The sequence below is a fragment of the Fulmarus glacialis genome, unplaced genomic scaffold (genome assembly GCF_000690835.1).
Source record: "Fulmarus glacialis isolate BGI_N327 unplaced genomic scaffold, ASM69083v1 scaffold6316, whole genome shotgun sequence".
NCBI lineage: Eukaryota > Metazoa > Chordata > Aves > Procellariiformes > Procellariidae > Fulmarus > Fulmarus glacialis.
Window position 1 is genome coordinate 2,429 of NW_009216138.1, and position 22,153 is coordinate 24,581.

Here is a 22,153-nt window from a genome sequence, read left to right on the forward strand (position 1 = left end):
AACACAGAGGAGGCTGACGTTTTTTAACATAACAATCCTCAAAATAAGAAGACACATCTTGGAAGAGAAAAAGGGGTCTTGCCTAGGTTGGAGACGCCATTTGCAAATTGTGTTCTTTTTTGGGGCTGGGGCTGGGTTGTGCATGCAATTGGGTCCCAGGATGAATTGATGTTGAGTTTGCTTCATTCCTCAGCGAGGGAGCTGGCTTATGCGGCAGCCTCTGTGGTAGAGCAGCCCCACTGCCTGCTATTTGATAACTTTGTCAGATTTACGGTGTTTATTAGCACACGCAACTCAGCTGGAAAACCCCACACTGTTGTATATGAAAAGTCTAGATTCTTAGATAGAAAGATTCTGTAAATTGCTATATGAATATTGCGTTTAAATTGGTAGCTACGTTTGCTATTTTTGCTGAGGTTGTTTTTCTCTGTTGTCTTGGAGGTAGTGGAAGATAAGTTTGTACAGCTTATTGAAATCCCTTAGCTTTTAAGTGATAAAGCTGTTTCAAAAGTATACCACCTGCCAAAAACACACTAACCATGTTGTGGCTAGTGACTTCAGTGATATTTTAGCAGTAAGGTACCAATACTCTATTTATAATGTGGCTGACTCTCCTTTATGTTTAAATAACATTCATGACCAAAATGGACCTCCCCAACTTGGCCAGCTGAATATGAAACTAACTAAAAAATTAAAGTATTTTCAAAGTGCAGCCAAGTTATTGGCTTTTTCAGCCATTTTTTTAGCAGATAAGAGGCAACTCGCTTCCTGGTAGTATAGAATGGGGAAATGAATTGCTAATTTGTGTGGTGTGTTGTTTTTTGGGTTTGGGTTTTTTGTTGTTTTTTTTTTCCCAATTATTCACTAATATGGATGACCTTGGCTTTGAGACAACACTGAAATATCTGAATTTATTTAGTTAAAATATATATTTTTTAACTGTAGAAAAATTTATCCATGTATTAATTTCTTTCATGAAATTATTTGTGGTTCAGATTTTCCAGATTCTCATGGGTAGTATCAGTTGAATCTCACATGGTGGTGACACCATGAAGTGTTGCAGTTATCACCAACTATCAAAACACAATGAAACCTTTTGTCAAAGACGTGGCAGGGGTAGGAGAAGTACGTACGGATAGGGCTTGCACATTCTCTCTCTTCGCTTCTGGCCCTCCGTGACACCCAGCTGATTTGCTGTTACTTGCTTATTGGACTCTATCTCACAACATGAGAGGTTGCAACTTTTCTTTCCCGTTCCTGGATTATGGCCTTCCATCGCCAGTACACTTCATTTCTCATTCTGGGGTCCATGGGCTTTCTCACCTCTAAACCTGTGTATGCATGTTTGGCAGTCTTGCTTTTTTCTGATGGGTTTTCAGGAAGGACAAAATGGACTGTCTTCTACCTCTGGTGCTTGTTAATGTTGGAGGGGAGAGGCCACATGAATAGCATCTGGGCTGTCTAAGTACCATCACAGTGCTGCTTCTCCTAGCTAGGAGAACAAGTTGATTGCTTGAAGTGGTGCATTTAAAAATAGCTTTCTGTGACTATTCTTCTTTGTATTTATTATGAAGTGGAATGTTTTGTTGGAGGCTTGAAGCCAAATTTTACCAAATCTTCCTAGAAAGAAATAAGGGGAGATTCAAACATGTTCAAACAGATCTCAAGTTTTTTTTAATAATGTTTATCTTTTTGGAATCTAAAAAAATTTACATAAAATTCACATCATCAAGAGAGCAAAAAATGAAGTAGATTTGTGGTTTGATTCTGCTTGATCAGTATATTTGGATTCTCTTCACTGGGGCTTTTTTGTCACTTCAAGCAAGGCTACTTCTTGTTTGGTGTGCAGTGTCCACTTATCTTTCTTATGTTGACAGATTTTCTTGTACCTCAAGGGCAGGGACGGTTTAATGTCAATAATGATGAAGTGGTATCAAATCCTTGTCCAAATTGTAACTTAGGCTACTGGTTCCAAATATTTAAAAACTGTTCCTCAGACCCTTTCAGTTCTCTGTACTGATCATGGCCTTTTTTCATGTTTTTCCTCCTATTCAAGGTAAGCCAAAATGCTCATCTTGGCCAAGCTGTGTATTTATTTGGGTGGCTGGAATTTTTTTTTTTAAACTAAAACTCTTAAGGCAGCAATAGAGGGTATGGCAAGGTCTCAAAGAAGTGTTGTATTTTCATTTAGATGAGGTGAAGAATTAGAAGAATTAGCTTTCATTTGTCCAGAATGGCTCATCTCTGTTGCTTAAGAGTAAGCCAGTGCTATTGATTAGTCTGGGCCAGAAGATCCTCTCTCTGTAGAAGGAGGGGGGCGGGGGGGAAGACTTTTGTGCAAAATTTAGGGCAGAACTCCTGCAAGGTTTCCTGCCAGAATTTGCCAGAGAACAGAAAAGCTTATCTGGTAGGTGTGTTAGGATCTGAGGATCTTTGCTTTTGTTCTGTGATTTCCCCAAGATTTGCAGCACTACTTTGTTTTAGCACTATGATGGTTTTGGTGATCCTGGAAAGGAAAGCAAAGGGTTTTCTAATCAGTGTGCTAAGATCAGAGATTTCAGCTGTTAGTAGCAGTTCATAGTGGATTTTTTTGGAAGGTGCCAGTCTGTGAGCTTTTTAAAGATACAGTTAATATCACTGCATGTCACATAATAATGGCTTTTGTATTCTTAATTGTGATACCTTGCCATCTCATAGTGTGGACTTTCTTGTATTATCGCATTCTAGATTTACTTTTTATCAGTTAAAGAAAATTACATTCATCTTTGTGTTAATCTTTTAGTTAAATGAACTGTTAAACAGCATGATTTCCTTAAGAAGAAATAGTGTTATCTGCTGTAAACCAGTAGATTTACATTCAAAACACTGTTCTCCTCCAGATCTCTTACCAAAACTATATTGTGTGCAGGCTATCTCTCTGTCATTGTTCTTGGACCCAAGTTTTCAGCTTGCACGTCTCCGCACTTAAATTAATTTTTAATGCATGCATCCATTGATTTGGCAGAAATGGGCACAGCTGCATTTCATAAGCTGAAGGATATGTTTGAGTAATAATTATCCAGTCATCCACTGAATATCTCAAATATCCAAGTAGAATTTGGATAGGATATCACTTGTGAACTTACTGTGCTGAGTTCATAGTGCTGGAATAATCTTAAAAATCCTGCTTGACAGACTGTATCGAAGACATACTGGAATCTTTGTGTGTGGGGAAAATGAACTGGACTTGATTCCTAAATTCTGAAAAGACCAGCAAATGCTGTTATTCTGTCAGCAGTTGCCATGCTCTTAGAGGCATATAAAAACTTGCAGGATTCCCCGTGCTTTCTGTGAGATCTGGAAGAAAATGCTTGTCCCTGCTTTGAACATGTTTAGCTGTTCTCACTTGGCTTAAGTGTCCACAGCCTTTCTGTGCCTGTCAAACCATGCAGACCACTCAGCGTTGTGTATACATGTGCATCTTGTGCCTTTACTTCTTTAATGCCAGTAAACTGTGTCCAGGTTTCTGTTCTCCTTTCCTGGCTTGTTGATCATATTGCCACTAAATCCAGTGTAGAGCACAAGGATATATGCACCTTTTTAGCAGTTAATGATTTTTGCATTCCTGATTTGAAGCATGGCTCACAAACAAAACAGCATGCCTCTACCTCCTTAGGAAGTAATTTCAGAAATTATTTTATTTCCTTGGTCCCTGGTTAGTTTAAAGTTGTCATGTGTGCTGTAAGGAACTTTATCATTAATCTTTCCCCTTCAGTTTGTCTTTCTCCCTGTTCTGTAACAAGAATTTGAGGCTTGCCTTTACTACCATTAGAGGTACACAAATGTTTTTGCATAGTTGGTTCTCGTGCTTTGCCAGCTATGCTCTTCAAATTAATGCTTGTGCTACATTTCAGTGTCTTTTTGATGTCTTCTGGAAAACATTGTATTCTACATCAGTTATACAAGCTCTACAAACTCTGTAGATATTTATTATATCATTCCTTCTTTAAAGCAGATCCTTTCATCAATAATGTAGATAGACGGCTTAGAAATAGCTCCAGCAGGGTTCTCATTTATACTGTCCATTTACCTGAAATCGCATTTAGTTTTTCTGGTGATTCAACTGTTGTTGTTAGTGCACAAGAAGTAAGGTGGGTATACCGGAATTTCAGGCCTTCAGATAAATTCCTGTCTACCTTGAGTATCTAAAGAGACAAGATTTCCCTGCAATCTACTCTAAGTTTCTGTTTTGATCACAAGAAAAAAGTCTGATATCATCTTAAAAAGATACTATCCTCCTTAATGAAAATGTTCACTCTAAATTATTTCAGTTGAAGCAAACATATGCTTGGTCTCCAATTTCAGGCACTTTGAGTAGGTCATTGACATCTGGTTGGGCCAGCTGACAAATCCTCCGTGGATTTATCTGGTCGTTCTTGAACATTCAAAACAAGGTTCCAACATCTATTTGCTTTGTTGAAGTCCTGGATTTGTGTGAATTAACTTGGATTTCCTCAGTTTCTGTATCATGTTTTATTAGGCAGATGCTTTGGTGGTCTGCAGTTAGTGACTGGTCTTGGGTGAAGAAAAGTATTTGATATTTAACTATTGGTATTTGGGTCTTTACCTGCGCTCTCATTAGTTGCCTGATTTACTGAGGTCCTTCCAAAGGGAGTTAGAAATGTGGGAAAGATGTGGATGCTTGGATGGATAAATAACTGGTTTGTGTATTGTTTGCCTGAGCTTGACACACTTTCATAAATGAATGCAGGGGACAGTGGCACAGCTTTCTTCCCCAAATGTCCACTGTAGTTCCACATAATAGTCATCATACCAAATATAGGCAATTCATATGGTGTTAGATTTTTTTCCTGTTAGCACCATTTCTACAGCAACGGTGCAAACTTCCATATTGATGCATGAAGCTAAAAAAAGAATAATTAAAGGGAACATCATTGAAATGTTGTCATCACAGGCATTATTGATAAAGACTGTATTCATCTCTCTGAAAGCTGAATTTTAAAACAGACTAAGATATTTTATGTCTTGTTCAAGAAAGATCCTTATTGTCTATTAACAGTGTTACGAAAAATATGGTAAAATGTTCTCTCAACAGTATTTTCTTCTTCCTGAATGAGCAAGTCAGGCATTCAATGTGGGAGAAGTTTTGCCTTCTTTTCCCTAAATGTAAATCTCTTTTGTCATACTGTACAAAGAAAGTGTGCGGTTGAGGCAGATGTATGTACTGACTCTTTAATTCTGTGGATTTGGAGGCCGTTCTTCAGCAACAGTTGGTACTTTGTCATCTCTTGCTTGTTAAAAATCTATCCTAGGATGGTATGATCATCTTGTTTTTTATTTGGCTGTTCACAATTTTGACTTTAGCACTTAATGACTACAGAAGATTATTCGATGAGTTGCATGGATATTTGAGTTTTCTTTACATCCACGTGTGGTGTGTAGGTTTACACAGAATGTTCAGTCTAGATCCTCAGTCTCGGTTTTCATCAGTGGTTTTTCTTATATGTGCTTTTGGCACACGAGGTGCGGTGGTTGTTGGTGACATAGTTCCTGTAGCCTATTGACAGTAGCAAAGCTCATGCTGTCAGTTGTCGTCTTTGCTTCAGAACTTGCAATTGTGCACTTGCATGTAAAATTTTATTTGAATTTTTTCCCAAATCTTTTTCCTGTGGAGTACTTTTTCGATTCTGAGAGAAGTATGCCACCCACATGGGTCCATTTGTAGATTGTTATAATGATTTTCTTCAAGTTTGTCTTCTGCTGGAATTTTTAGTGTTGCTTTATTTAAAATTAAAAAATTTAAAATGTAAGAATATAAAAGGCAGCTTCTAGAGACTTTTCACAGTGAGCATGTTGTGATATTTTTGCTGATGCGCAGTCTATAATAGTTCTTCTGTATTCATGTGTTGCTTGCATTATCCAGAAACAAAGCAAAACTCTAGATCTGAGTACCTCTGAAAAGAATATTTGGATCCTGAAGTTTATGCTAGCAGCATTCAGTGCTCCACTGTTGCATGTTCTTAAGTATGACTTCTCTGTTCAGAATGTTGTCCATGGATGTATTCTTCCTTTGTTAGTTCCACTGATAGGCTGCCTGCACATCTGACCCATAACAAAAATATTTTGCAAACTGAGCATCAGTTAATCAACATGACATTAATCATTTACTGCTCCTCTTGTTTGCAAACAAAACTGATAGCTACACGGCCATGGTCTTGGAAAAGCCAATTGTGGAAAGGTTATGATCTTATAGGACTGCCTAATTAATTAAAAGTATCTGCTTCTAGTTTAAATCATTCCTATTTATTTTCTTTGCCCTCTTTTCACATCTTATTCATGGAAATAAATATCAGTAGTTCCTATCTTTCGAAAATGGCTCTAGGTTATGATTTCTCCTGTTCTGTGTGTTTGGGGTGAGGAGGGATCATCCTCCGCTTCCTGACTGAGCAAGCCTGGATTTCTTTTTCAGATATTTGAAGAAATGTTGCTCCAACAGGCTAAACTGTTGGTAGGCGTGAATTCTGGAGAGGGAGACTGAGGAGGGCAAAACCTTATTGTACTCAATGTACTTTCTGTGCTAAAATAATTTGGTTCCCTAACGCTTACCCTTCTGGTGTATGGGAAGAAAAACAAATCATACATCATAACTTCAGATGTTCAGTCTCTTCTGACAGCAATTGTAAAATAATAGCCAGATCCAAAGGAATAAAACGTTCTTCTGTGCAATGTCCTTTCTAAAGAACTACAAAAAGAAGGAATAGAGGCTTGTAGGTGATCTCTGAAGAAAGCAGCTCTGGGAACCTGATAATTTGTAAGCAGTTTGTGAGCAGAAACTTCTTCAGTTCTTGTGCAGTTATTTACTTAGTGAACCTACATTTTGTCTTTTAATGCTCAAACTCTGCTGGAGAGAGCTTTTGTTAGAAGAAAGCAAACCTCTTACAACCCCAGGCTAAACTTAAATAGCGTGTACACATGTTCACATTTTTGGCTTACTCCATTTGTTGCCTGCAATGATTCTCTCCTTCTGCTTGATTCATGCCTGCATTGTGTGAGGGCCAGGATCTGCTACTGCTTGCAGCTGCGTACCAATGCTAGCGCTAAAATTTGTTGCCTTGTGCTACGGTATCTACCAGTTACCTCTTGGCGATGAGTCAGTCCACTGAGTATAGCTGGCTTTTGAATGGTGGAAGTCAGAACGGTAAGGATCTCCTTCCAATTTGTGTTTTTTTTTTTCAAAAACCTTCCATTTTGAGCTGAACTTCTTTATTGTTATTGCAAGTTGATTACAAACTGAGCTAATAGTTTGATTTTTGTAATAGGATTTGGTAAGCAAGTAGCTTGTACCCTGGAGAAGGATATTCTCCTGGATTTTTGAGGTTTTTTCTTTACAACATTTGAGGAACTGGAAGCTACGAGTTGTACCAGCTCTTGAGATTAAAGAGGAGAGGACTGGGTACTGGAGCACCATGAAGAAGGGATCTTGATAGCTAGAAACTGAGTAAGATATGAATGAGACATAACCTTACTATGTATTACCATAATGTTACCTCTCTTTCTTTTCTCTTCCCCCCCGTCCCTGAAGTCAGAGAATGAGGTGCATAAAAGCAGCAATAAGATGATTTTGTTGTCCAGAATGTGAGTGCACACATGATAGTGAAAATGCTCTGTGGGTAGTGTCGTCTTAAAAAAGAATAATAATTTCACTTAATTGTTCGTCCAGGTAAAGGTTTGTCCACCCTTTTCTAGGGTAAGAGAAGAGAATCTGAATTAAGAACCATATTTAAATGAAGCTTTTTTTAATTTAAAACTTCATTGTCAAACCTAATAAACCGATATTTTGTTCTATTTGTTGCTATTCTGTGGATTCTAATTTCATCTGCCTTGGAGCTTAAACAGCTGATACTACTGTAACTGTTCTACAACAGATGCTTAGGGAAAGATGTGACATAACTTTGAGTGGTTGACTTGTATGAGTATTGAAGTGCTTCGAGTTTGCAGCAGACTGATGAAACCAATGAAAAAAGGCGTCTGTGTTACTGGGTTAGCTATACCGTTGATGCAGGTGCCATATGACACAATTTCTTTCAGGAAGGAGTATCTTAAGTAACTTAAGCAGCTATGGTTTTTTGCTTTTAGTACTGTTTTCTGGAAACTGTTCAAGAATCCGATTGCTGTATTCTAATTTTGAGCATAAATTTACATTTTATTCATACTCCTGGTTTGTCCTCCTGATATTTAAACATGGCAAGTGTATCCTTGTGCAGATTTCAGTTTGTTAGCATAAGCAAGCTCAGGTCTCCTGGTTTCCACTTCTGCAATGGAGTCTTCAGTGAACCTGGAAGCCCTTCTCTGCATATGTTTCATTCAAAAATCTTTTGGAAGCCAGGTGACCAGAACTGCATAGAGTACAGAATCAAGGTCTCTTGTGAAAGTTTTTCGAGGAAGTATTTGTCCATAACTAATGCAAACATCTTGATCTCATGTGGCTACTTCATGCTTATAACATTGGTGGCAGTCATTTCCAACTGATATGCTGAAATTCATAGCAGAAATTTTACAGGGATCAACCCAAATGATCCTTTAATGATTGACTTTCATTTTTCATTCTTCTGTCCATCAGATAGTTTTATTTGTCCTGTATTATGTTGCTTTCCTGTATTTCCATGTTTTATCATTCTAACATTTGTACTGGTGTTGCATATTTAATAACTGTTAGTAATCTCTTCCTACTCTAATATTATGCTCCTCTATCTCTGTTTTTGTCATGTCTTTACCCCATGCATGTCTTCTACTAGTGTCTCTTATCTCAGTCTTCGCTAGTGGCAGCTTATCAAAGGCTTTGCCAAGATTCACGCGTCTGACCGAAGATTTCATAGTATGTGAAATTTTAGGTCTGAGATTTGATTATCTTGAGTGATAAATTTCCTGCAGGAGGATGGGGTTATTTTAAGTTGCTTGAGCTTTTATTTCATCTCTATTGTGGAAGTTTCTATTTTTATCAGTTTTGCTATCTTATATTACCTCTTAATATTATCACGCTTACTGAAAAATGAATTTAAGCATGTGTTTAGGTGGCTTTCATTTTTCTTTTTTAATGCTGTATACATAGTATCTTTATTCTTACAGTGCAGTAACCTAGTTGGGGTTTTTTTGTTTTGGTGGGTCGAGTGTAAAACTGAAGAATATAGTTTGGAAGGTACAATTTGGTTTGACTTGAGAAAATCTTTTTTCATAGTTGGGTGAATGTTCTTTGTCCTGTTGCCTATTTCTTGCTGACTTTCTGCTTAATTGTGGGGTTTTTGTGTGTGGTGTGTTTTGTTTTGGTGTGGGGTGTGTTTTGTGGTTTTTTTAATGTGTTTTGTAAGTTTTTTGTTTTGGTTTGTGTTTTTTTTAGCAGTTACCTCTGCTTTTGCCTTTTAGACAATAAGCTTTCTTCCCATCCTTTAGACAAGTTTCTAGCTTTACCTATCTGTACATAGCTCCTATGGACTTTGAGAGGTTCTAATGGGAAGTATTTAATAAAGAACAGTGGCTTCTGGGACAAGAGAAGGAGGCCATGCATTTCTCTTTAAGTCAGGAGCATTAAAAGCGTGATGGTCTGCTCGGACTACCTTGGATTTTTTTCCCACTGCAGTACCTGTAATGACTCTTGTTGTCACAGTGCAGCTTTGTGCTGCTTTCCGAATCTTTCCTGTTGCAGAACAGACAATGTGCAGCCTAGAAAATGAGTGATTTTTCTTTAGTATTAGGTAGTATGTTCTTTTGCTAACACAGTCCTTAGGTACGCAGGTCTTCTAGGCATATTGACGTGCATGTGCACCGAACTTGACGTGGTTTAACCCCACGCAGCCACTCACTCACCCCGCAAGGTGAGTGAGAATCGGGAGGGCACAAGTAGGAAAACCCCCGGGTTGAGATAAAACAGTTTAATAATTGAAATAAAACAAAATAGAACAGTAATAGTAACAGTGAGGACAACAACAATAACAGAATATACAAAGCAGGCGATACACAGTGCAACTGCTCACCGACCACCGACCGCGTGTCACGAACGGGGGGCGAGCCCCCCCCCCACCTGGTTTTTGTACTGAGCATGATGTCACATGGTATAGAATACCCGGCGGGGTCCCCCCCCCGGGCGGTGCTCCCCCCGCCCCGTGCGAGCATCACCCAGCAACAGCCAAAGCATCACTGGACCATCAACGCTCCTTTCATACCAAACCCAAAACACAGCACCCCCCCCAAGCTACTGGGGAGAAAGTTAACTCTGTCCCAGCCGGAACCAGGACAGAACTGCAGGGAAGAACCGTGAGTGTGATCAGCCCTTGCCCTGATGGCAGATGGCATGAGTACTTGTAAATGGTGGTGGCTGTAGGACCTGTGTGCCAGGGCACTTTGTCGTCTTTACTTAACCTTCCTAGGCGCTTGTGTGCCCCTGGGGCACCTTGAACCACTTCCAAACAGTTAACTTGGGTATGTGGCAGCTTGTGTGCAGCTAGGGTCACGCAGCACCACTGTACAGCAGAACGTCCAGAACTTCCACCTGCCTACTTGATGCAGATCAGCGAGAGGCGCGCTCGGTGTGTGAGGCATCCGTGCTGGGCATTGGGTCAGCAGAATTTCCTGTAACCCCACCTGCTCAAGGTGCAACACGTTACTGAAGTGAGTCTCACAACATCTATTTAGTGATCTTATGGGAAGTATAATCCCTATTCTATTAATCTAAAAAACCATAAAACCAAGAATCAGACCAAAAGGTATTTCATAACTGTATGCCTTATAAAGATTAAGGAGAAAGTACCTGGAGAATGCATTAAAGTGGCAGCATCTTAACATTGCCGTATTTTTAGTGTTGTTGGACTTATTTTGGCCATATTGTTGTGAATTTTTAGCAGAGAGATCTTACCTCAAACCACTGAAGGGGGGAAGCGCACAGGAACTCAACACCCAAACCCACAAGCCCTTCTGGGTGTTCTTCAAGTAAAGTAGGAATTACAGTGTGCAAAACGAGTAATTGTAATAGAGGCTCTTTCTTGTAGCCCTGTATGGTAAGGAACTATAGATTAATTGGCACATTTTGTATTTAACAAGTTCTGATCAAAAGGGCAGTGAGGCATCCAAGATACTGAAGTGGTTCCACAAAGTACTTCCAGGCAGAAGGATCTGACTTGGTGCATATAGGCAAATGTGACAGTTGCTTGAAGAACCTGAATTTCTGTTTCACTGAACCTTCCACCTGGTGTTCAGTGTTTAGAAGCAATGTTAATTTAGAAAGTGCCAAGCAGTGCTGAAAAAATACACTTCTAACTAAGAATCAAAGAGCTCGGATCCAGAATTAGAATTCAGTCAGTAGCTCCAAGATTTCACTGAAGTGTCTTGAAGTCCTGGTGTGGAATAGTGAATCTAGCTAGATTGTACCATGTGTGGGGGAGTGAAGATTCAGTGAAGCCCAATACAGTTCTGTTCCTTGTTTAGAAAGAAACAGCTTTTTCTGTACTGTTTGTCAAAATACCAATGAGAGTTTCTGCAAGATCAGGAGCTCAGGTTGATTGAGTCTGGAACTGGTCTTCTGATTCCTACAGTGCTTTGGTCCCCAAAGTCTTTGGTAGTGGCTTTGCGTTCATAGTTGGTGATTAATCCATGCAAGGCAGTTCTGTTTTCTGCGTGGGGATCTGGGATCAAACCAAATGACATCTTGTACTGACATTAGAATACGAACAAAGAGGATCTTGGTCATCGTGACTCTTGAGCCATTCATAAAATTGTACTGTGGCTGTTTCCTCAAAGCTTTTGTACTGTTCGGGACAGGAAGTTTTTAATGTAATTTTAAGGTCGTCTTTTAAAATGCTGTTTGTACAGTATATTTTTGGGGTAGTGTTTGACCTAAGCTGAGACAAGAATATCCCTGGATTCTGTTGTGGAAGGGAGTCAGGCTTAGGTGTCCTGTTAGGCACCTGTCAGAGTCCAATACTCTCTGACCAGGTTCTTTTAGATATTCCACACATGGAGGGTGTAATGTCTAATATTAAATTTACTATTTGAAAATAGGTGATATTACAGAGGATTTCTGATTTAGCAGTGTGATACAAAATATACTGAAATCACACTACAAATGCGAGTTAAACTTAGCAAAATACAGCAATTGCAATATACAGTTCAGACACAATACCAATGTGATACTGGTCTCTAGAATATGCTCGCTGCCACGACGTTGGGCGTCCCCAGTTGCTGGGAAGGAGTATGTGGGTTGAAGCCAGCTCAAGCCTGTTGCTGTCTTTGAAATTCCTTTGTTAGTTGTTTGGGTTTTGTATTCTGTGTTGGGCTGAGCCGCATACTCACTCCCCCCCATGCTGGTCTAGGTAACTCGGGGAGACATTCACTTTTTTTCATGAACTCAGGGAGAAACATTTACACCACGAGTTGATTCACTCAACTGTAATACAGTCAGATGATCTGCTCAACTGACATAGCTGTTTATCTAAAACAAAGGCCACCCTCTGGTCCCCTTTGTGCTGAGATAAAGTCAGCTTCTTTGCAACAGCTGTGGTCAGTCACACCCTGCATTATTCTGAGCTTCATGGGCACGTTGCCCTTGCTCATCTTCACTGAGCTGCCTTCCATTTTGGGGGTTTATAGGTCAGTCACTGTAATGGACTGATCATCAAATACAGCCTTGGCTGAATTTGCAGGAAAAACTCAGACTCATTGAAGATGACAGACCCTGCTTAGTCTAGACGTTTTCATTCTTTGGGTATGATGAATCTTTTTATTTTTAGTTTGCTTTTTACTGTACAATATGCATGGCATGAAGAGGTAGGAAGGTAGCACATAGTGTGTCTAGGCTTCAGGTTGGCTTAAATGCATGCTTAAGTATTTTATGCGTCTTATAAAACACTTTCAATTCCACATTTAATGCATTTCTGAGCACAAAGGCATTTATTAAATTGAAGAGGAGAAGCAGACTGGAAGTTCAAATTACTCAGTGTAATTCAGTTTTTGTAATTGGATATACAGGGTGTGCAGTGAAAACTGTTGCAGTGTGGCGACAGTAATTTCACATATCCAGCTATGTTGCTCTGAACAGCTCTGCTGTTGATCACTTTCTGATACTGCTGTTTATTACTTTGGTGTTGAGCAGAAGGGTAGTATAGCAAGCAAATTACTTAATTATTCCAGTGTTAGGATTTTTTCAATATTTGTCTTAAATGATACACTGGCCAAAACTGTTGCTATGACTTTTTGTTGTTATGGGAGTGGTGATGTTCTCATGTCTAATACAGCTTTCAGAAGTACACTTTAAATGTTTCAAATTCTGGGACTCTAAAGTTTATAGTGGTTTATAGCAGTTCAGTACTAATTCTGCTCCTTGCTGTATCTCCACAAGGTGGGAAAAAGTATAAATGTATTCAAACATACTATTGTAATGCAGCTATGGGTACAAAATTAATATTGTGTGGACAGCTCTGTTATGATACAGCCTGACTGGCAGATGTTATATTTTGTAATCTCGGTTTCCTTTGCATACAGGTTTTTTCTAAGTGATTTTCTACTTATTAAAAAAAAAAAAAAAAATAAAAAAAAAAAAAAATCCACCTTTTATTGTATGTGCCTCATAGGAGTCTCTTCTCAGCATGGTGGCCAATTTCAACCATACTTGACTAAGGGACAGAGTTCTTACAATTCTCATCACAGTCAGTAACCAGGTAGAAAAGGAAAACCCGGAGCAGTTTGCACCACCCCTGTACCCTCCAGGTACAGTCCTCTAAGGTGGACAGTCTATCACATAGTTGCCAGGCTCACTGATCCCATTTAGCCTGCTGTTAGGTGAATGAGCATGTGCTGTGTTCAGACAGCACAGGAACAAGTGCCTGTCTGGCACTCGGAATGGGTGGGCAGATGCAAACAGAAGTCGGAATAGCTTAGGAAACAGGTAGCAAACTGGAGCTGTTATGTTAAGGGACCAAGGGTAAGGCTTGAGAGAGTGCATTAGGAAATATGGGCGGGGAAGTTGCTAGGGCCTGTCTGGGTGCCTGTGGGTTATGTGAGACTAATCATTAGGAAACTGGGCTTTAACCCTGTTGGTTTTAGAGGAATTAGTTCACTCTTGTTTATCTGAGGCTGCTCTGCCAACTCCATAAGCTTCTATGATATGCATAACTTCTTTTAAATAGCACGATCCCAATCCCTCCACAAAAAAACCCCCAAACTTCAGTTTTCACTTTTCCTTGGTCAGAAACACTTTTTCCCCAATTCTCCCCCTTGTCGTCCCCTATTGGTACAGGGAAGGGGAACGACTGAAGTGTATGTTAAACCACGACAATACCCTTCAGTTTAAGATTGGCTTTGTGATACAGTTATGGGCCATATAGTATGATGAAATTGTGCAAAGCGTCAATTTTCCTTATCATTACAGTGGTTAAAAAAATTACAAATTTTTAAAGGGTAGTTTTTTCAGCAGACAAGAAGGTGGAATTGGGACAAGTGTACCATTTTGAACATGTGGAGGGCCTGAAACTGGTTTTGGAGATGTGGTATCTCTGTCCTCTACTGTCACTACATAAATGAAAATTATGACACATCAGTTAGTTATGTTTCCTTGCTTTTCAGTTCAGTAAATGAAAAGGCTGTAGGAAAGAGGCATTGGGGAGCTGAGCATTTGGAAATATTGTACAAGAGACAATCTGAAGGGTAATTGGGATAGGAAAGGACAGGACAGCAGTGACACTAGCAAGCCGAAGATGAGGTATTTTTTTCCCTTCTGTGGTCTGTAAGTATAATACCAGCACCAATCTAAGTGCAGTTAAGTATATTTTTAGTGGAGGAAACACAATCTTAATTATAGCATATGGGCTGGGAGTATAATGTAAAAGTGAAATGTAGCGCCTTCTCTCTGTGAATGAGACAGTCCCATCAGTTTTAAAAAAAAAAAAAACAAAACAAAAAACAAAACAAAACAAGAAAGGGTACAATGTGGATGGCTGTTCTGAACTGCAGAAGTACAGCTCAACATAGTTCAGATGGAGACTATTAATATGCAAAAATACCTAGAAGCTATAGTGTTTGCTGTGGCACTCTTTCAGTTGCCCTCCTTTCTGAAAAAATGACACTTTAAAGTTACTGCTTTTTGGGGGGATATTTTATTATTTAAATATTGCAGTTTCTTGCCTTCCGGGCTTGTTTATCTGACACACCTGGTTTAGGTCACTTGGAGGTAGAGCTTTTTTGATTACTTTATTTTGTTTATTTCATTAGGTAAAGGTCTTAAGTATGAGATGCTATAATACTATTTTGTCATGTTATCTGTCACTTACCTTCTCCATTTATTTGCATATTGTGTAATAGTTCTGAGTTAAACCACAAACCTAAAATGAATTTTATAAATAATAGCAACTTCAGAAACAGTTACACTTGTTATAAACATAGACCTGTGAAAACTGATTAATAATCGTTTTCACACTAGAGGGCACTAACATCTCATGAAATTTAAGCCCAAACCAATTTTTACTCTCTGTAACACTTAGGTATTGGGTAGTCTTACTGTTTTTCTAGTGGATGCCAAAGGTTTCTGTTTCTTTGCAGCCTTTTCTCTGTAGAAGTGAAAAGTAATAGTATTCTTGCAAGGATGTATTAAAAGTTAGTGTGTGGAGTTTTCCTTTGTGTGGGTTTTTTTTATTAAACAATAATTTGGGTAATTTGTGGAGAAAAGTGTAAATTCCACTTGTACTCTTAAATTGCTTTTAATGTGATAATTTTCACTTGAAGCTGCTGAATAGGCGTATAAGTTAGGAAAGTATTGGATAACTTCTTATAAAAGTTATCTAGTAGAGTTAACATCCAGGATATACTTTTTAAAGTTGGTAATCAAAGGAAAAGAATCATACATGAACTGATGTTGCAGGCCTAACTTTAAGTTAGGGTTAATGCATACATTTACATATTGATACCTGGTGTATAGAAAATAGTATGGAAAAGAATATGGAACCTTCAGTTTATGTCGGTTTTAAGTAGGTAATTTTAGAGTATGTGTTTGAATCTAGAGTTTGGACCTGAAAGTGGCATAGCTATTTTGGAAGTACTTTATTTTTGTTATGGGTTTTAGATACTGAATTTTGTTTAAAACATCTGAATAAAATAACTACTTTTTGCTCTTTGTAGGAATGGTTACTCAGTTGCCTTGGAGATGATCCTGCTGCTGTAAATGTAGGGCTGAAGATTAATGGTGTGGGCAGTATGGACCTAATGAACGGACAGTCAAGTAGTGTTAATATTGCGGCTACTGCTTCAGAGGTAAGGATTACAAAACTCAGTTATTGGATACTTAAGACCATAAGTACTCAATTTTTTTGAAATGCAGCAAAATGTAATTTTTTCTTTTAATAGATCTGGTGCAGGAGATTCTTGTTTTGTGTGTTGGTTTCATACGCCCCGGTTTAGATACGAATAACTTAAAGTTCCAACCTTTGTATACCAAAATAAAGCATGAGCTAGCATTTACAGCCTTGCTATACCAAAGCTGCCTTTTTTATGTTCTCCTCCATCACATCGAGACAAGGAAGCTTTTTTTTTCAAGTTTTAACAGTAATAGATGCTCTTAGCGCAATAAGCTGGGCTGGCAAGGCTTGTGGGAAATGTTCTCTTCTTTGACAGGTACTTGCGTGTGTGTGACAAGGGGCGGTCTGACACAGTAGCACTGCAATAAATTGTTCCCTTTGTCTCTTGGACTATATGCAGGCATTGGTATGGGTCTCCTCCTGCCCACCAAAGTTTCTGCCCTCTAGAAGTGAATAGCTCGTGAGTTAAGAGTGTGTGTATCAGCCAAGCAATGGAGATTGGCCTCCTATGCTGATCCCTCTTATTTTGAAGTTAACGTAGTTTTCCATTTGTCATCTACTTAAGGAAAAGAAGGGGGGGGTGAAGTTAGTACCAAAACTTCTTGAGTTCTTTTTGCTAGGATCATGTGAGGAGCTGTTGAGTTGTGACTGATTCCCAAATTCTTCGCAATGTTGGAGGGTTTGCAAGACCTAGTTGGTTTTGGTTTTGGTTTTTTTCCCCAGATTCTTGCAAATCACTTCCTCTTCAAGTTTTTGTTGTTGTTTTGGTGTTTGTTCGTTTGTTTTGTTAATGCCTTGTAGTACTGGGATGAAGGGAACTGAAAATCTGCCTTCAGTGTATATTGAGTGGTCTTTCCAGATGCATTGTTTGTCTGTCTTCTTTAGGGTGACTGAACATATGCTTTGGTTTGTACAGATGTACAATGCTAACCTAAGCTTTCTGCTCAGGGGAGACATTGCTGATGCATGTTATTTTTATTGCTTTTGTCATGTGTTTTTACCGCAGTGGATTTCAGTTTCTTTTTTTTTTTTTCTTTCATTCTTCATTTGTCTGTTGTTTAAAAGACAAGATATTCAAGAATGCTACAAAGTCAGTAGTGATGAGAGCCACAAAGTCCTGAAAACAGTTGCTTCCTTGAATGAATCTTTGGAGCTTACCAAAGATGTTTGTTTTATTTATATTTTTTACACGTGTTTTGATAGCAGAGCTGCATGTGGGCTACGCACTTGCATGTGCATATGGAAAGTACCACAAACAAGGTGAAAGGAAAATTGGAGTGTTGTGTTATCAAAAGGAATCAAATAATCTCCAGCACAATATCACAAGTATTGACAAGATTTAAACAAGAAAGCTGGCATCAATCTCAAAGGCCATTGTTTTTATACAAATTTTTGTGCTTCCCTTAACATCATGTTATGAATCATTTCTTGACTATTTGTTGGCATGCAACTGAAAAATTTTCTTGGAGGAAAACTCTCTTTTTACTCAGCAAGATAGTCTTGAATGTTTACACGATGTCTGATAAAATTGAGTAAAATATATTTTGGCAAAGTTAGATGAATTTGCTTTCAGCAAGTGGTATTTTTTTTCCTATCTTGACTAACCAGGAGGAGGGAGGACTTGTAACTGAAATGTTTCTGTAAGTATGTTGGTTACTGAAAATGCTTGTCTGGTTTGGAGTTTTTGGTGGTGTTTTCAAAGTCAGGTTTTTCAGAAAGATGGTACTATTAGAAGAACCTAATTAAAACCGGACATAATTGTTAAATGAGTATGTATTTTTTTTTTTTATATGTCCTTATAACAAAAGTGGTTAAAAATGGACAGAGTTTATTTCAGTTGGCTGAATTCTCAAGGAGTTCAAATGTTCTTGTTTCTGTGAGTGGGAAGCCAAAGTCAAAATATGTAGTGTAGCCCTAAAATACTGTCTTGTTAGGTTTTCAGAAGACGACATTAGCAGAGTAGAACTATTCACCATCAGTGACCATGTGCTATCTTCCCTCCTACCTTGGCCTCAGCAGACATAATGCAGGTGTTACTGAGAGTACAGTGTAACAATGCTGAAATTTGTCTTCCACCAGAAGTGATCTGGTGAAGTGGCCGTTTATGTGCATGTTGTATACATGACCCATATCCACGGTCTTGAAAACTTTTGGCATTAGCAGTAAAATTACACAGACTGTCAGAAAGTGCCTTCATTATGTGGGCCACAGTCTAGTCTTTTCAGCTGTCTAGGAGGTATCTCCCTGTGAAGTGGTGTTAGGATAGAGTGCTTAAGGATACATCAGTCTCCAACATAAGACTAGGCAGGTCTTAGTTTGTGCTCAGTGTGTTTTGCCACAGCTGAGCTGGAGCTCCCAGCAATGGTGAGAATAAGCTCTGTGCACCAATACTAGTTTTATTTCTCTCGTATCTCTCCAAACAAAGTGTTAGCAAAACTCTTGTGGGAGCTCTGTTAGCGCTTACGTCAAGGCTATGCTATTGCTGAAGCATGCAGGTGCCATACTGTACTTCAGGCAAGCGTACTGTTTGCTGAAGAAGAAGCGTTAAATTTGATACAGTTATCGACTGTAGTAACTGTGGTCCTTCATGGTTTTGTCCACGTGTCTCATCTTATTTCTTAGTTTTTAGTTGAGAGTTTGCTTTATGCCAAGTTTCGGAAAGTGAGAAGAAACTAAGAAGCAAGAAACATGCACAGCCTTTCAGGTCTTCTGAGGAGAGTGTGGGGCAGCAAAGTGATTGCATGCTGTATGCATATTTCTGAGATAAGTATGCCTGGGGTTCACATGTGAAGCATATATCTGGATGTGACATCTCAGTCTTCATGCGAAAAAACCTTTCTTTCTTGTAAAGAATCTTGACTGAACACAATCTAGGTTTGCATCTACATACTAGAGGAAGTGATTACTCATAACACAGATGTATTGTTTTCATATAAAACATACAAAAACAATACATAGAATCATATGAAACGAATATGAAGTGTTAATTTCATACAAAGTGTTAATTTTTTGAACTATATTTGTATTTTGCAGGGAAGCTAAATCTTTGTAGGTAAAGTTTTGTAGAATAATATTCTAGGATCTGGTCTTTTTTGCAAATCTGAATTACTAGCATTTAAAAAAAAAAACCACACACACACAAAAAACCCCCACAACTAAAATTGTTTATATTGAGTGTCCTCAACAGGAACACATCTGTAGCTCACAGTGTAACTTTTGTAAGTTTTAATGCTTCCAAGGAAGAGAGTGATACTGTTCTTTGGTGTTAACTATTTTTGGGGCAGACCTTGTCTTTTTCCACACCATAGTTTTATTTGTTCTGTTTGAAATTCAGTGTGACTGTGTTGTTGTTGTTGTTATTGTTATTATTAACTTTACTGGAATTTAATTATGTGTTGAAATGTAACTGTTGTGTTTTGAGGAATACCTTTGAAATCCATTGAAGTCAGTTTGAGAATCTCTGATTTTAGTGGTCTTTGTCAGGAGAAAGTACGTCCTGTGACTGACTTTTAATTGATAATTTGTCCAATAGAAAAATTCTGTGCACAATGACATTTCAACAGAAATTTTGCTTTTGGGGGTGTAAAAACAAAAAAGAAGAGGAGAGAACCAAAATAATATCAGTGTTTTTGTTTGTTTCTGCAGAAAAGTAGCAGCTCTGAATCCTTGAGTGACAAAGGTTCAGCTGAACTGAAGAAGAGCTTTGATGCAGTGGTATTTGATGTTCTAAAGGTTACACCAGAAGAATATGCGGTAAGCAATTCAAGTAATTTTTGTTACTTTGTGTGTGAATCTCCTTGGCAGCTTTTCCTCTACTTCTCCATTTCTGTATGTTTTTTGCCTAACTTCTGTCATCCAGAAGTTGGGTTTCAAAAATGGATCCTCCACTGTAGTTCTTCATTGTCTGTATTCTGTTTAATGTTAAGTGATCTTTTTGGGCTATGCTGTCCAGGCATTTTTCACACTCTTATATGTAACATAGACCAAAGAATCTTAAATCTGTATGATGCAGCTTAATTCTGACATGCATATTTTAGTTGCAAGAATATACTTGATCTGTACTTGTTTTTTCTGGAGGTGTTTTAATTCTTAACTCTGTTAATTCTTACATCTAGGGAGTGTTTTCTTCTTTCGGGTGCAATGATACAGAATAATGAGTTGGATATCCAACTCATAACCAAGAACAAATGAGTAAAAATGTTTAACCAAAACATTGGGTGATTTTTTTTTTTTTTTTTTTTAATTTTTCTTGCCCTACTTGTAGAGGTTAAGACAACAGATGGTCCCTCTAAGTGATTCAAGTATGTTACTAGAAAGATTGCTAACAAGCTATTGCTCTTACTGCATTTATAATTCAAGTGATGAGATTCGTGATGAGTTATCCTGGGGAGATTATCGATCCGTGGTAGTATGTATCACAAAATATTCCCATTAGGTTTGTTCTATTTTTTAATCAGTAATAACTGTTTCAGTTGATTATTAATGGATAACTTAATTTTAATGAGCACAATGAAAATTTAAAGCATCTGGATTATGAAGTGGTACTGACACATTAAATTCTTCTTGGATAGTTAATGGGATTTATTCCTGACTGAGGGTCCAGTCGTGGTTCGGGCCTCTTCTTTGCTCTGTTGTCAGGAACAGCTGGGCAATGAATCACCTGCTTTTCATGGGAAGATGTTTTTGGTGCTGGCTATCCTTTCAGTTTTATCTTACAATTTTTCTACGTAAAGGAAATCTAAGTACTTAAGGAATTTGGGGCTAGGGTCATGAATTCAAGTGGAAATACGCGTTCAGGCCAGAATAGCTACAGGTTCCTTTGAATGGCTCTGCTATTTAGCCAGTGGTGGATGCTGTTGAGCAGCAGAGATCACACTTCGTCTCTGTGGAGTTGCTGTCACTCACTTGGACAGCAAAATATACAAAGGTGCTTTGTCTTGTGTTGCATTTTCATAATCCTTTTGCTCTACTGTCCTCTACTGTCTAATCCTTCATCTCTCATGTGCAGAAACCTTTTACTTTCATGGTGTTCTAAATGTTGCCTACTTAGTAAATCTTGGTTAGACAGATTACTAAAATCCAGGTTTTTTACTGTTTTCATGTTACGCCTCAAACTGGGTAGAGTTCCACTTGCAAACAGGAATCTTTTAATTAAGCATTTCACATTACAATTAAGAACCTGTGGTTGTATTTTTGGTTTATACTACCTGGTATAATTTTGCTCTTTTCTCAATTCCCCAAAAGAAAACATCTTTACTCTTAGCCTTCTCCCTTTTAAAGTATCTAATCTTATAGAGATAGAATTCTGAACAATTGAGCAAAACTGGCAGTAGTCAGTATTCAACCCTTTGGCAAGGTTATAATTAATTTCATTTCTTTTTCAATATTTCTGTACACAGCTGCACTTCTTCATTACTGTTTGTTTCCCCAGGCAAGTTTATCTGCTTTTCCAGTAGTGCTTGCTTGCTTTGAATGCTGTCATTTTTTTGATCATTCTTGCTGAAAGTTGTAGAAATAAGTAAATTTGCCTAAAACTTAGGTACCTTGGAGGAGAAGTACCTTTGACCCTTACACTTGTTTTTATTTTATTGGCCATTTCCTTATTCTTCCTGGTTTTAGTCCTACCATAACAGAGAAGTAGAAAATCTTCATCTGGATTTCAGTGTTAATGTGAAGACTACCAGAGTGATGCAGTATGGCCAAGCTTTTGAGGATACCAACACTGATGAGAATACAAAACTGTATGGTTTTCATTATAATAGTGGGTATGTGCCTCTCAGATTGGACACGGACATGCTACCAATTGCTTTTTCAAAGTATGA

At 38.3% G+C, this 22,153-nt stretch overlaps 1 protein-coding gene across 2 annotated transcripts in view; it reads left to right on the top strand.

Moving 5' to 3' along the window:
* Positions 1-16,230: 16,230 nt before the first annotated feature.
* The window catches only part of RALGPS2 (Ral GEF with PH domain and SH3 binding motif 2), a 100,442-nt gene continuing 94,519 nt past the window's right edge, over positions 16,231-22,153 (top strand). For both annotated transcript variants that reach the window (XM_009579180.1, XM_009579181.1), the window contains exons 1-2: positions 16,231-16,287; positions 19,977-20,084. In XM_009579180.1, coding sequence (XP_009577475.1) covers positions 16,231-16,287; positions 19,977-20,084 — 165 coding nt within the window. The remainder of the gene's footprint in view (positions 16,288-19,976; positions 20,085-22,153) is intronic.